This window comes from Rhinatrema bivittatum, chromosome 4 (genome assembly GCF_901001135.1).
Source record: "Rhinatrema bivittatum chromosome 4, aRhiBiv1.1, whole genome shotgun sequence".
Lineage (NCBI taxonomy): Eukaryota > Metazoa > Chordata > Amphibia > Gymnophiona > Rhinatrematidae > Rhinatrema > Rhinatrema bivittatum.
Window position 1 is genome coordinate 64,346,034 of NC_042618.1, and position 14,472 is coordinate 64,360,505.

At 40.9% G+C, this 14,472-nt stretch overlaps 2 protein-coding genes across 5 annotated transcripts in view; one reads left to right on the plus strand and one right to left on the minus strand.

The window, feature by feature from the left end:
- Positions 1-10,910, minus strand: part of AP5M1 (adaptor related protein complex 5 subunit mu 1) — a 34,252-nt gene extending 23,342 nt beyond the window's left edge. Inside the window, exons 1-3 of one of the 2 annotated variants that reach the window (XM_029598245.1) lie at positions 10,508-10,909; positions 5,747-6,392; positions 548-775 (exon numbers count right to left, since the gene is read on the minus strand). In XM_029598245.1, the coding sequence (XP_029454105.1) occupies positions 548-775; positions 5,747-6,392; positions 10,508-10,575 (942 nt within the window). In that variant the 5' untranslated portion in view covers positions 10,576-10,909. Of the gene's footprint in view, positions 1-547; positions 776-5,746; positions 6,393-10,507 lie in introns of both variants that reach the window. The other variant, XM_029598246.1, reaches the window with a different exon arrangement.
- Positions 10,911-10,961: 51 nt separating this feature from the next.
- EXOC5 (exocyst complex component 5) overlaps positions 10,962-14,472 on the plus strand; it is a 102,623-nt gene continuing 99,112 nt past the window's right edge. For 2 of the 3 annotated variants that reach the window (XM_029598243.1, XM_029598241.1), the window contains exon 1: positions 10,962-11,253. In XM_029598243.1, coding sequence (XP_029454103.1) covers positions 11,227-11,253 — 27 coding nt within the window. In that variant the 5' untranslated portion in view covers positions 10,962-11,226. The remainder of the gene's footprint in view (positions 11,254-14,472) is intronic. The other variant, XM_029598242.1, reaches the window with a different exon arrangement.

Sequence of the window (14,472 nt, forward strand, 5' to 3'; positions counted from 1 at the left end):
AAGGACATGGCTTATCAAACCACAGGGGATCAGGAAAGGCAAACCGCAGCACTTTAATATAATGTTTGAGCTACACAAAGAGGTTTTTCTAAATCCCAATTTTAAGTCATTCACACACAAATGGTGTTTCGGTTTAATATTAACCCTTCTCTCTCCTTGCCCTCACACAATATAAAAGTTATCCGATGGCATGCTTATTAGATATCACAGACCAAAATGTATTTATTTATTTATTTAACAGTTTTATATACCGACCTTCATAGTAAATAACCATATCGGATCGGTTTACAATTAACAAGAATAAAACTGGGGTAACTATTCAAGTAAACGAAAGATAAACAGTAGGTAGGAATGAGTCAAAAGTTACAATCAACAGGGAAGAGAACTTGGAAGCTTGCAACAAGCTGGAAAGAAGATAAGGCAGAAAATAAATATGAAGTGATACCATAGGGCGTACGGGTTAAAGCTTAATGGTGCTTTAACCTGGGAGAGTCAGAGTTTTAGAGTTGAATTTAGAATATAGCCTTGTAGGACAGAAAGTGTTTACCTGTGATGTGTAGTAGCACAAACTGAACCAATCTAAAGGTGGCGTGAATGGAAATTTGTAGGGTCCACTAAATGCAGAGTCATCAGCTAAATCAACACTGCTAGAAGTGAGAACAGCAGAGTCCAGGGATGTCACACAAGGATGAACCAGGATATCCTGAAGAGGGGAGCCATTGGCAGGAAGATTCAGGCTGACAGTCACATGTGGCATTACACCTTCCAAATCGCACTTGAAAAAACAATAAAACAGGAAGTTACCCAGCAAAATTCCCAAACTGGAAAGCAGACTATGTATCTATCTTTTCCTCTGCACACATCTGAGGACAGAACCTGTGCGGTCTGGTAAGCCAAGCCTGAGTGCATCATCCCCTTTAGATAAATTTTGTATTTTGGCCCAGTAACAGGAGGTACAACCTTCAAAGGATCTGGATTTCTCCAGCACTAATATACTAGTACCCTGACACACACACACACACACACACATACACACCTTTAACAGAATCCCTCTACTGGATTCCCAAATCAGTTTCTTTTGGGCTCCAGTTTGAACGATACCAATACAAAAAGTGTCCCAGATGTAATAAACTTTTTCCATAGACACAAAGGGCCTGATTCCCAAAGGAATTCTCCCCATTCTAAGTCTATGGAGGAAAAAAAAGCTTTAAAAAAACCCTTCAGTGCATCCAACTCATGGTCAGCAGAGACCAGTTAGAATTAATATGTGAATGTGGCTGCTCACAGGGATTAGGGGACTTACAGGAGAGCTCCTTATCCAAGCTCACTAACAAAGTATAAATAAAATGTTGGTTTGATACAGGTTGTACATTATTCTATACAATGTGTACTTCTGTATTGTCAGATTGGAAAAAAACCCCAAACAATTCTTAAAACAAGCCGGTGAGTCAAACTTCAAAAAGGAGACAAAACCAGTCCCTTTCATTTATTGCAAAATGATTTCATGGTTCAGCTTTTGTATTCATGATCACGCCACTTAATACAAATAACAGGAAACAATGTTTTACAGAATCTGGCAAGCAAGTGAATCCCTTTGCAACCCCATACAACATTTAACAAACCCAACCTGGAGAGTTCATAAATGACATTACAAAGACTTACATTGCCCGAATGGAGCCAGACATTCCTACAATTAAAGAGGAGACTTAATCATATGCTGTCTCCGTTGTATGCAAATTTATCTCATGCATATTTACTGAGGATATCCTGAAAGCCCGACTGGCTGGGGGTCCTCCAGCACTGTTTGGGAACCTCTAAGTTAGATGATTCAGCAGGTAAAGTCCCACTGAAAGCAGTATTCTCCTCCCAGTTACTGCACCCAACTCATGAGCCGCTTTTTCCCCAAACAGAATTTTAGGACACACCCAAAGTCAATGGTATAAAGTGCCTTCAGCTTCATATTTTAAACATCTGTCAGAATTTACAATCCCAGCTTTACAAGCTCTCAATGGAGAAAAAAAAAAAAGTGTGCATGGAAAATGCAAATTTAAAGTTCCCTTAGCTTGATGTTCTCTGAAGTTTTATATATAGATACACTTAAGGCAATGAAAAATCACGTTGCCTGATACAACTACATTTCCAATGTTAACCACTAGTAAATTAATGAACGAGTAGGAGAAGCATTTCACAAATGGTACTTGAACAAGTGTTTGGCCCAAGAGAGGAGGTGACAGAATCGTGAGGTTACACTACAGGGAACAATTCTGGATGCTGAATGAAGATCTTGATTGATTCTCTCTAATTTGATAAATGAGTGGTTATGTTCTTCTACATTTGTTCCTCAGGCGATGCCTACATCTGATGGGTTTACTTTCAGATAGCCACTGCATATATCCCATGTTATTCCAGAGGAGCCAGATTACAACTATGGGATTTCGGGCAAGAGAAGCAGCATTAGAACAATTGCCCAGAAAAGGAATTGTTGAAACACGGCCAGTTTGGGTGGTTCCCTGATTTCTCTAGAGTGACTCAAGGAAGAAGGAAGAAATTCCTTTCTAGGCATAATGCAGCCATTAGTTTAGGCGCACGTTTTTTTTATTGCATTTTCCATGTTAAATTTATATTTCTTCAGAAAGATATGTTTTGGTTTTTTTTAACCTTCCCAGCTTCAGTCCTTTTTAGATTCTAGGTTGCAGATCAAAGTAATGTCTCTTGAATGGGGGATTAGTGCAGGATGGGGTTGGTATCTATTTTGTAATGTATGAAGGAGATGTCTTCTTGGAAGAGTTTTTCCATTGAAAATATTTTCCTCGTTTTTTCTCTCTCTCTTGTTTTGGCTCTCTTCCTCCTTATTTTGGGACTGTCTTAGCACATATGGTTATATTGTAATAATTTTTCGTGTTTTCTTTTTTTCCTTATGTGAAGATTTTCTTACTATAAGGTTGGCTTAATTTGCCTTACCAGTTATACTTGTATGTTATTTTGAAACTATAAATAAAAAGTTAAAAAAAAAATATGCGGCCAGCATCGGGCAGTGGCCAAATAAGTTGACTGAATATTAAGTACTATTTTCAAGATAAGTAGTCCGATATTTGAATATTTATTCATCAGTTTCTAAAACTCAAGTCAAGATTTGGGCAATACATTTATATCAGGCGCCATTCACACTTGCTGCATTCTATTAAATCAAGTATTTTATTTGCAAAATATGAAAAAATAAGGAAACAGTGATTTGCACTGTTATTTAACAGTAGGAAGAAGCTGGCTGATAGTAATGGGGCACTGGCATGAAAACTGTATCCATAAGTGATATGCTTCTCCTACTCTTCCATTACTTGTAGTTCTGTCAAACTAAGTGATTTTTGCATTAGATTATTTTCAATTTGCACATCGTTGTTCACTTCAGTATGGTCTCATTTAAGGGAATACAAGATCTCTCTGCCACAAATCAGCAAGTATCACAGAAATTCCCTGTGATTTCAAGTTGTTCAGAAATGTATGCAGACCTGAGACAGATAGAGTGTCTTGTTAAAATAGATGAACAAATAAAACTCGGAAGAATGATAATGCAATATATGTCGAATTTGCAAATATCCAAAAAAATACTCTCTTTGCTTCTTGCTAATACAAAAATTAAAAAAAAAAAAAAAAAAAAAAAAAAAAAAGACTACAATACCCGTTTTTTGTTGTTGTTGTTTTTTTTTTTTTAATCAGCAGCTTCTTCACTATAGATGCTCCAGTTTTAGCCAACTTCTTGTAAACTGGATACAACATCACACCCCATTTGAAATGACAGATTCCCAACAAATGATAAGTATAAAGAGATTCAATGCAGCAAGGCCATCTATGTTCTTAAAAAAACCCCATGCTTTCCTGGTTAAAGCTACTTCAATAATAACAATCCTTTTCTGCAGACAGCACATATTTAAGAATCAGGCGACAAACTATCTGATTTTCTAATTCTAGATCATTATGTATGTTGTGTGCACTAGCCAGTCATCCAATGATCGAAAGAGGCATGCTACGTTTTATAGCTTAAAATGGGGAAATCCCGTGCTAGCTACCTCTAAAGGGTCAGTTGTAGTTTTATCCCCTGCCATATAAATTTGGAACAAAGTCTGTCAAGCCACAATGATTTTAAATGTTAAAGAGCAGCTTACCAAAAAGATTGTTCCACACCAACGAGGCACAAAACAACCCATTTCAGATATAAAACTGTTCTCATGTCATGCGCATTATTGCAAGTCATGTACACCTTTGAACTTACAAGTTATACAAATCTATATAAATAAAAATGTTAAATAGTTTGGACAAAATCGCTAATCTCAGAAACCACTGAACCGATTGCTTTCAAATTTGGACACGACCTTCATTTCGCATACAGGAAGGTTCTTCTGTACTTACATTACAGATATGTCACACCTGTGACAGGTAAAATAGGTTTAAAGATTTTTTCTAGAAAACAGCGACATCTGCTGGACGTAAGCGCCATCTGTTACACCTTACACTAACACATGCTACACTAATCATTTCGCCAGTCCAGGTCCACGTTTCACTTCCATTTTAACACATTCGCACACTTTTTTCGCCGGAAGATAACTATTTCCTTTACAGATAAAATATATCCACCACCCTCCTCACACCTCCCACACACATGGCAAATTTATTTACTTCCCAGGCCCTCACAACACACACAAAACCTGACAGAAGTCCGGGAGGCTTCAGCAGGGGGCCAGGACCGGTCCGGGACACATCTCCTGCAATACGGCCGTCGGCTGCCAGCAATCAACATGGCGCCGACGGCCCTTTCCCATACTATGCCACTCGGGGACACCAATGGCGGCAGTAGCCCATGTGACATAGTAAGGGCGAGGGCCCGTCGGCGCCATTTTCAGGACTGGCAGCCGGCGGCCCTTTGCCCTTACTATGTCAGAGGACCTACTGCTGCCATTGCTCCACCCCAATGACATAGTAAGGGCAAAGGGCCGTCGGAACCCGTTTCAGTGCTCGCAGCCGATGGACCAACGACAATACATCGCTCCAGGACCGCTCCTGAATGCCCGCTCCACCGACTGACATTTTTATCAGGTCTCGGGGGGTAGGTTTCATTCATTCGGCAACTCGGGGGGGGGGGGGGGGGGGCAGGAGAGTGTGGGGTGGTTAGTTTAAGAGAACGTTTCTCATAGGGTTGTTTTTTGGGGGAAGGGGGAGGTTCACACACAAATACATACACTAAACTTGCGCGATCTCAGGAATGCACCAAAATAGCCCTCCCCAGACCACAAAACAAATTTGGTAGTGCAAAATTGGTTAGGCACTCCCCTATTTGGCTACATAATGCGCACAGACGCCCAGGGACAGACCACATGTAGCACCAACAATTTTAATTTCCCAGGTCTTGGGGCGGGGCAGGAGGGTGGGGGGGGGGTTCCCACAGAAATAGAAAGACAAAGGTTTTCTGATCTGAAGGGTAGGCAGTAGGCGGGGGGAGGTGACAGTGAGGGGAGGGAGAATAAGGGGGGAGGTGAGTGTGAGGGGAGAGAGTTGGAGTGGGGACAGGGGAGGGAAGGGGGGGTGAGTGACCAAGGGGGAGGGAGGGAAAAGAACCTGACTCTGCCACTGCAACGCGTGGCGGGGTACCGCTAGTAAGTTATAAGCTTAGTTTAATTTGTAATCAGTGTATTTCCATGTTAAAGGGAACATTCAGGTTTATGCTAACTGATCTTTTTTTTCAGCATTTTCTCACCTTGCAGCTAACGGTTCCATGCACCTGCCACATATCCGTGGTGTCCCCCCTGTCATATTGCATGCACGTCACTTTTTCTGAAACAGAGACTTTCACCTGTGCTTTGCCTTTGTATTTGCTGGTCTTCCATGCTGGTTGTTTTTGTGTCTGACTCCCAGAAACTCCAGCATGGCTGTCCAGGAGACCATGCAAATTGCTGTCTGTTGGGGTGCCAAGAGGACAGGCCTGTGTGAGCAGAACAGGAAGCTGAGCCACTCTTGCACAGAGCTCAGCTTCTGTTTTCTGACCTGAATTAACAAACTCCAATAGTCCTGCCAGGAGAGTAAAGGCTTCAGAGATTCCACTAATGGTAATGAGTGGCGGAAGAGGGTTCAGAGACTGCTCCACCAGTGGAACGCAGGCATATATCAGATTGTTGTTTGGAATGGCAAGGACAGGCCAGAGATTTCCGTCTCCGACAGGAAGTGAATAGACTGAAGTCTTATCAATTCGAGAGCAGCTATCTCTGCACTCCACAAAGTTCTTATCAGGCTCTGTCAGACCAAGTTCAGTAAACAATGCTGTGAGGAAAAGGTCATCCTCTGGCAAATGTATGTAGCTTTCTCCATTGAAGATTTTTGCTCGCTTCTCAACAGTGGGATATCTCCTGCATTGTGGAATAAAAATATAGGTTAGCTCTGATTATCTCTGACAAGTGTAAGCAGATTAATTTCTTTTATGTTGTTTGTTGTTTTTTTTCTAGTATAGCATTTTAGGACTCCCATGACTTTTTCTTCTGAAAACTATTAAAAAAAACAAAAACCAAAACAAACTTGTTTTCTCATTTCTCTTTACAGCAACGTACTTCCAGAAGGTGCACCAAAGGAAGGGTCCTCATTGTCTTTAGTCAGTTCAAGTGCAGATAAACATAATGCAGAAATATCTCATGAGAACCAGAACAGCAATTATAATATTTAAGTGTTCTTTTGAAAAAAAATGAATACACTTCAGCATGGCCCTATACTCAAAATGCACCTCTATGTACAGATATGGGGTAGATTTAAAAAGAAGCGCGCGCACATGTACGCCCGATTTTATAACATGCGCGCGTGGGGATACACCTTGGAGCTAAAAGCCCTAATAAGAGAAGCCTTTGTTCTTTTCCCATGTAAGATTTGAAAAAAAGGAGGTGGTACAGGCAACAAGACAGACTACTTTACCTGGAAACAGTGGTACCTGTGACAAGAGAAGAGATAGGAAAAGGAAGATATTCAATTTACTTTGTTGTTCCAAGGAAGGAAGGGGCAGCTCAACCAGTTCTGCATCTGAAAGATGTGAACCAGTCTTTGAAAATACTTCACTTCTGCTTGGAGACTTTGAAGACAGTGATCAGTGCAGTAAGAAAAAGAGAGTACCTGTCCGCGTTGGCTCTGTCCAATCAGACATCAGCAGCAGCAGGACCTGCACTTTGCTGTACTAGGAAGCCACGTTCAATTCAAGGCTTTGCCATTTGGACTAGCCGCAGCTCCCAGGACCTTCACAAAAGTAGTGGTAGCGGTAGCAGCCTACCTGTGCAGGGAGGGAATAAGCGTACACCCATTCTTGGACAACTGATTGATAAGAATGGACTCCTTACTGGAAGGACGCCAAGTGACAGACAAGATCATACAGATGCTGGAGAAGCTGGGATGGGTGGTGAACAGGAACAAGAGCTAGCTGGAGCCCTCTCAAACATTAACCTATCTTGGAATCCAGTTTGATGAAGTTGAAGGGAAAAAAAAAAGAAAAAAAAGAGTGCTTAACAGAGAAACAGATCAGCAAGCTACAGCACCTGGCGAGGCTGACATCAGCTTCCTTATGGACGTGCCAGTATTTACAGCTTCTAGACTCCGCAGTGTAGAGGTGGTTCCCTGGGCAAGGGCCCTCATGCACCCTCTGCAGCACAGCCTGCTGACAAGCTGGCCCCCACAAAGTCAGGAATACAACAAGGCATTACCGATAACAGAGCAGTCCTAGAGAAGTCTAAAGTGGTGCCTGGTGATGACCAAACTAAAGAAGGGAGTAAGCTTGGAATCCCCACATTATGTTACAATTATCCAAATGCAAGCATATCTGGGCAAGGGCCCTCATGAGGGCCTGTGCATGAGGGCCCTCATGCACAGGCACAGCCTGCTGACATGTTGGCCCCCACAAAGTCAGGAGTCTATGCACTCCTGTACATAATTAACATATGTTTATTGTTATCTACCTCGTTATACATTAATATTTGCAACATGTTAGGAATCGGCACGCTGAACCTTATATTCTTAGGTTCTGAACCTTTCTGCCAGTTACTCTATATTTCTATGCCTCTCTATTCGTTCACATGGCCCATGCCTTATTACTCCCCTGTTTAATGTACATCCCTGTTTAATGTATTTTCCAAGCTACTGTTATAATGTAAACTGATGGGATGTACACACTAACACTGGTATAAAAAAAAAATCTTAAATAAAATAAATAAAATAAATTTTTGGCTTGGGGGGGGGGGGGGTGCACTGCAAGGGATAAATGGCACAAGGACACTGGTCCCATATGGAGGCGTCATTCTTCATGAACTGCTTGAAGACCCAAGCAATCAGGTGTGCATTAAAGAGCTTCTTCCCCAAAGTAAAGGGGAAAGCAGTTAAGGTATTTTCAGACAATGCCACATTAACAGGCAAGGAGGAACAAAGAGACTGCAAGTAGCGGAGGAGAAGGAGCTCCTCATGAGGTGAGTGAAGTACACCTGCAAGAGATTTCAGCTGCTCATATAACGGGAGCACTCAACATACAAGCTGACTTTCTAAGATGCCAGATTCTGGACCCAGGGGAAATGGGAACTGACTGAAGTAGCCTTCAACCAAATTGTGACCAAATGGATCACTCCAGTGAGATCTAATGGCGACATCCCAGCCAAAAAAAAAAACAAATGGAGATCCAGAGGGATAGATGCACTAACACAAAAGTAGCCCAGCAACACACTACTGTACGTATTCCCACCTTGGCCAATGGTAGGAAAGGTGGTGAGAAGAATTGTGGACCATCCAGGGCCAGTTATACTGGTCACCCCAGATTGGGCAAGATGCCCTTGCTATGCAGATCTAGTCAAGCTCAAGTTAGGAAAAGTAATCAGATTCAGTCACACGAAAGATGTACTACACCAAGAACCAGTTTCTTTGGAGGGTCCAGTGCAATTTTGTCTTGCAGCATGACTCTTGAGAATAAAAGACTCAGCAGAAGAGATTATCCAGAAGAGGTAACATCAACTTTACTGAAGGCAAGAAAAGTTTCAATCTCTCTAACATACATTAGAATGTGGAAGATTTTTGAATGGCGGTACAGGAAGAGAAATGTACAACCAAAGAAATTTCAAGTAACTGCTACTCTGCAATTTCTACAGGATGGGCTATATAAAGAGCTATCGATGAGCTCAATGTGGGTATAGTTAGAGATTGCATTCTATACGCCGCTGTGTATATGTTGCATCCAGATACAATGTGCTTCCTGAAAGGGGCATGCCGGATTAGGCTGTTAGTGAAGCCACTAATCCTGCCCTGGGACCTAAATCTGGTCCTGAAAGTCTTGACAAGGGCTCCATTTGAGCCTTTGAGGAAAGCATCCATAAAGGATCTTACATTGAAGAGAGTGATATTAGTTGCTATTTATTCTGCCAGAAGGATCTCAGAATTACAGGTCACCAACAGGCCAGTCCTATCTTTCTTACTGAAGGAAGTATCAGAATTTCATATAAATCAAATGGTTTCCTTGCCAGGCTTTAGGAAAGAGGATGTAAAGGACAAAAACAAGAGCTCAGATTTTTAGATGTATGTAGGGCTCTTTTGAAATACCTAGGAGGCCACAAATGACTGCTAGAAGTCAGATGACTTTTTGTGTTGTTTGCAGAGACCCCGCAGAGAAGTGGCCTCTAAGGCAACAATTGCACAATGGATTAAGGAAGCAATTGAGACAGTGTACATATTAAAGGGAAGGCCGATGCCAGAGGGTCTAAAAGCACATTCCACTACGGCTCAGGTAGTGTCATGGGCAGAACAGAGATTAGCAGCCCCAGCAAAAATCTGCAGGGTAGCCACATGGGTATCACTACATTAATTTATAAAGCACTTTGTACTTTTAAACAGAGATCATGGAAGCAGCTCTAGAATACTCTTGCCTGGGGTAGGTACTGCTTAAGTACATACTTATTGTCTGAACTGGTCTGGTAGGCCAATTTTGAAGGTTCAATTAGATTCTTACCTGCTAATTGTCTTTCCTTGAGTCCTGACAGATCAGTCCAGAATCCACACTGAAAAAGAACTGGGGGTCAGAAGCGAAATATATAAGAGTAATAGGATGAAAAAGGGACATATAGATATAAATGATAGGAGTATCCTTATCCAGAAAGGAAATGCAACACAAGGTAAAGAAAGCAGAAGTGATGCTCAATCCCTTTCTATTTCTTTCTTTCTTTTTTTTTTTTTTAGATCTTCTCTTTGTTATTGAAACTATATTCTTATTTTCCTCATTTTGAAAAATCTTCCTTTGAGTATCAGGGGAGTGGCAAGAGACTATTTACCCTTTCCCTGCTGTAGCAGAATATATAGGAAGGGACTTCAAGTCAGTTCAGCTTGTTCTCTGCCTCCACCTGATGGTGGGGTGAAAACAAATCGCACTTGTCTGCACTGGTCTGTCAGGACTCAAGGAAAGTCAATCAGCAGGTAAGAATCTAGCTGAACCTTTTTCAAAAGTGGACATTATTTTTACCTTGAAAACTTGACGGTTCCACAACCCCCTTTCTCATGGCTTATGAGCCATAGTCCTCGGATGGCCATCTTGCGAAGAGCAAACGCTGGTTAATTTCTTATCAAAGTCTCCGGACTGGTCTCCAAAATGTTTGTCCGTGCAGGGTGTGGCATGCTTTCAAGCAATAACAAACAGCAGCAGTAAAATAATTACCCTGAAATAGAGAGCGAGGCACGAAGAAAAAACGGTGGTCAGTTTCAAGGTGTCATGCACCGTCCCCGATGCAGAAAGACAGACACAGACTCGAGGTTTGCTGGTAAGAGTCTCAGCAGAAACTCGAAGTTTGTTAAGCATAATAGCTCCAGTCCACAACTTAGCACATTCTTGCAAGACTGCGCTTCCGGGATAGGACGCAGAACGTGCGGTTCAGAGGTCACCAGCTGTCTGCGCAGAAGGTTACTTCGGGGCCTGCGCGCAGCTCCACTTCCGCTAGTCGCTGACATGGTGACGGTGAAAGCGGTGCGGCGGCGGGCGTGCTGAAGCTCCGGTTTGGTGCTCGCTTTGCCCTTTGGGTTTTTCTGTTTATGGCCCTGGGTTTGGCGGCTGCCGGGGTCCGACTGCGGTTTTCCCACTGCGCTTGGCCTCTCGGAGGGGGGGGCAGTATGTGAGTGGGGGAGCCCGAACGGGGACCTATTTGTAGGGGAATTGCTCCGGCACTCGGTGCGGCGGATCCGAGCGGAATGGCCACCACAGCAGAGCTCTTTGAGGTGTGTCCCGGGCTGAGCCGTTGGCTGCTCGTTTTTCTTCCTTTATGAGTAGTCTGTGTAGGCATGTCTGGGACTTGTGCTTGATAACCAGTTCGGGAAGTGATATGGTTCTTGCGATATTGACTCTAGATGCCAGGAGTTAATAGGTCCATGCGTTAATAATCTCCCCCACCAATGTCTCTAATCATTGTATATGTAAGATTCTAGCCTCCACCCGTAGCAGGAAGAAACCCATTAATGGAGTTTGGAGTAGGGGTTTTCCCTTTTGTATGAAAGAAAAAGGAGTTAAATAGAATTTACTACTTGGAGATGTGGCATATTGGAAGTCATTCAAAATACTGCATATTTCAAAAAAATTGTTTCTATAAGCATTGGTACTAAAACGAAGATTAAACTGGAAACAGTATCAGTGCATGAGAAGCGGTCACCACGCTTTTTGCATCGATGTTGTTTCTTTACGGCAGGGCGTGTGATTGCAGAACAGCTGATCGAGAACATCAATATACAAGCCATCACATAGGGTTTCTACTTTGTAATTTATACATGCTTATATTTTATCCGGGTCAGAACACCTCCCATTGAAGTGCAGATGTAAAATCAGTACATGAAACATACAAAATGGCATCACATAACTGCTTTTCAATAGCTTTACTATTTTGGCATAGTGCCTCCAAGGGAAAACTTAATATCATATTTATTTCGCACTATGACCATAATTTTTACTACTATTGACCATAACAATATTTTTTTAATATGGACTCTTAATTGTCTTCTAAAAAACAGTTAATCTAGAAGTTTTATGAATTGTATATTCCAAGCTACTTAAAGTTTAAAAAAAATGTAAATGATTAAAATATAGTACATGAATAACATAGTGAAGCCTACTGCATAATAATTAATAGATATAGGCTATAAGGCCAATTTGAAAGAAAGATTGGATTTTTTTTCTTAGTATTTTAATATTTATTTATTAAATAAAAAAAAAAAAAAGATTCTAATTGTTTGATTAAATATTTATATACTTACCTTTGTTAATTGTATAACGCCTATATAACTCTGTTAAATGTATAACGCTTTGGCGTAAGTTCCTGTTTACTGTACACCGACGTGATATCTTTGATGAGCGGCGGTATATAAAAATTTATAAATAAATAAAATAAATAAATTTATTAAATACTGTCAGCATACACAGCATTGCACATTCACAAGGAGAGGAGAACTAAACTAAGCACAATTGGTAACATAAACAGTGGAATAGAGTGGTGAAGATGCTTTAGGTCTTTACCCTAAAGCACTTAAGCAGTTTCTGATGAATCAATGCTGATGGCCAGACTATGGAACCAATTTACTAAAGATTTACAGTCTTTGATTTTATGTATGAATTTGGTTTTATTTCATTTTAATTTAATTTATGAATGTGAATTCTGTGAACCATTGTGATTATGATAGAACAATGGTATAAAAATATTTTGTGCCTATATGAAAAATGCTTAATAAATAGCGTTCTCTATTGCAGGTAGAATAAGGAAATACTTTGTGCATGTTGCATGTACAAAGCTATGGCTGAGTAATCTTAGCTAGTTAATTTGTGACCATTACTGTGCCATAAACACAAATTTAAATTTGTATATGCTACCAAAAATTGTTGATAAATGCAGAGCATTAAAGGAAACAAGTGTATTGAAACTATTGATAAAGTTGTGATTGCAAGTATATTTAAAAAAAAAAAAAAAAAAAAGCTTCAGTTTAGCCATACATTTAATGCTTACTGTAATTGTTAGCTGTTTAAGGTAGTATGGCTTCCAGCATACCTTCAGAACTGCTGGTTTATAGTGACCTGATTTTTTTTTTTCTTAGACCAAATATTTCACATTGTATGCATTTTTTATTTGCATTTAAGGGAAGGTTACTATGGGGCGCAATCAGAAAACAGCTCACATAGACTATATTTTCCAATCTATATGTGGTATTTTCCACTGAATATTTAGCATCATAAAAGCAGGTGTAAAGTCCATGGGTACATGTTGTACCAATGGCAACTTTCAAAAGAGAGTGTATACATACATTCCCTTTGAAATTAGGTGCAAGGTACAGGTATATTAAGCATTTTCCCCATAGACTCAAAATGGGAGTCATTTGGTACATCTAGCCCTTAGATTCTAAGTCGCTGATAACCAGTTAATCACTTTAGCTGCAAGCAGTGACTGTGGTGCTATGAAAACAGGAAAGGAGGGCGATGCCATTGGTGTAGACTAGTATGGGACCGAGGGTAATCAGGTTTAAAATGAGGTGGGGGGAGAGTTGGAAATCTTTCCATCCCTTCCCAACTTTATTTTAAAGATGATCACCCTTGGTCCTGTACCATTTCCTTCTCATGCTTTTAAAGGCATCACTCTCACTTATACCAGAATTACTCCATCATGACTATGAAATCTCATTTATGATTGTAGCAGAACAAGACAGCTTGTTGGGGGAGCACTGCACTATGGCCTGTGGAGCAACAAGTTAACTGCAAGCACAATAATCAACCAAGCCTTTCCTTAACCTTAAACTCACTGCAATGACAGTGACTGCTGTGTCCAGACTGCAACAAAGACTCCTTTTGTGACTTGACTACTGAACTTGTCCTCTCAACTGTACCTTTCATTCATTGGACTTCCTGTCCCCGTCCCCCCCCCCCAACTCTCTTTTCCCTCTACACCACATGCTTCCTTTCTACCCTTTCACCTTTCCCAGGGCATCTTCCATCTCCCTGCTCCCATGGCACCTAGCAACCCTGACTACTTCGCCTTATGTTCCCCTTTAGTTAACCTCCCCACACCTCTGCCTTCCTTATTCCCTTCCTGGAATTTCCTTATGCTTAGTACCACTGGTTCATTCTTTCTGAAAATGTCTTATGCTTGGTATAAATATAAGCACCAATGTATAAGAATTCTTCTATAAATTGATTAAGGTAAAATATTAAATGTTTATAGATAAATGAATAAATGCAGCATGGCAGAATTGACCACAAAAGTCCTTACATATAAGGAGTCAAATATTATTGTAAGGGTGGAATGTGCCATAAAAATGTAATAGCTTGGATTTGGCTTTTGGGTTTAATTACCTGCTGTTCCAAATACATCAAGGCACGTTACAATCAGGTACAGTTGGTAGGGCCTTGCATAAGAGGGCTTAATATCGAAAGGTTTTCCTCAATTTTCTGTCTATGCTAAAATG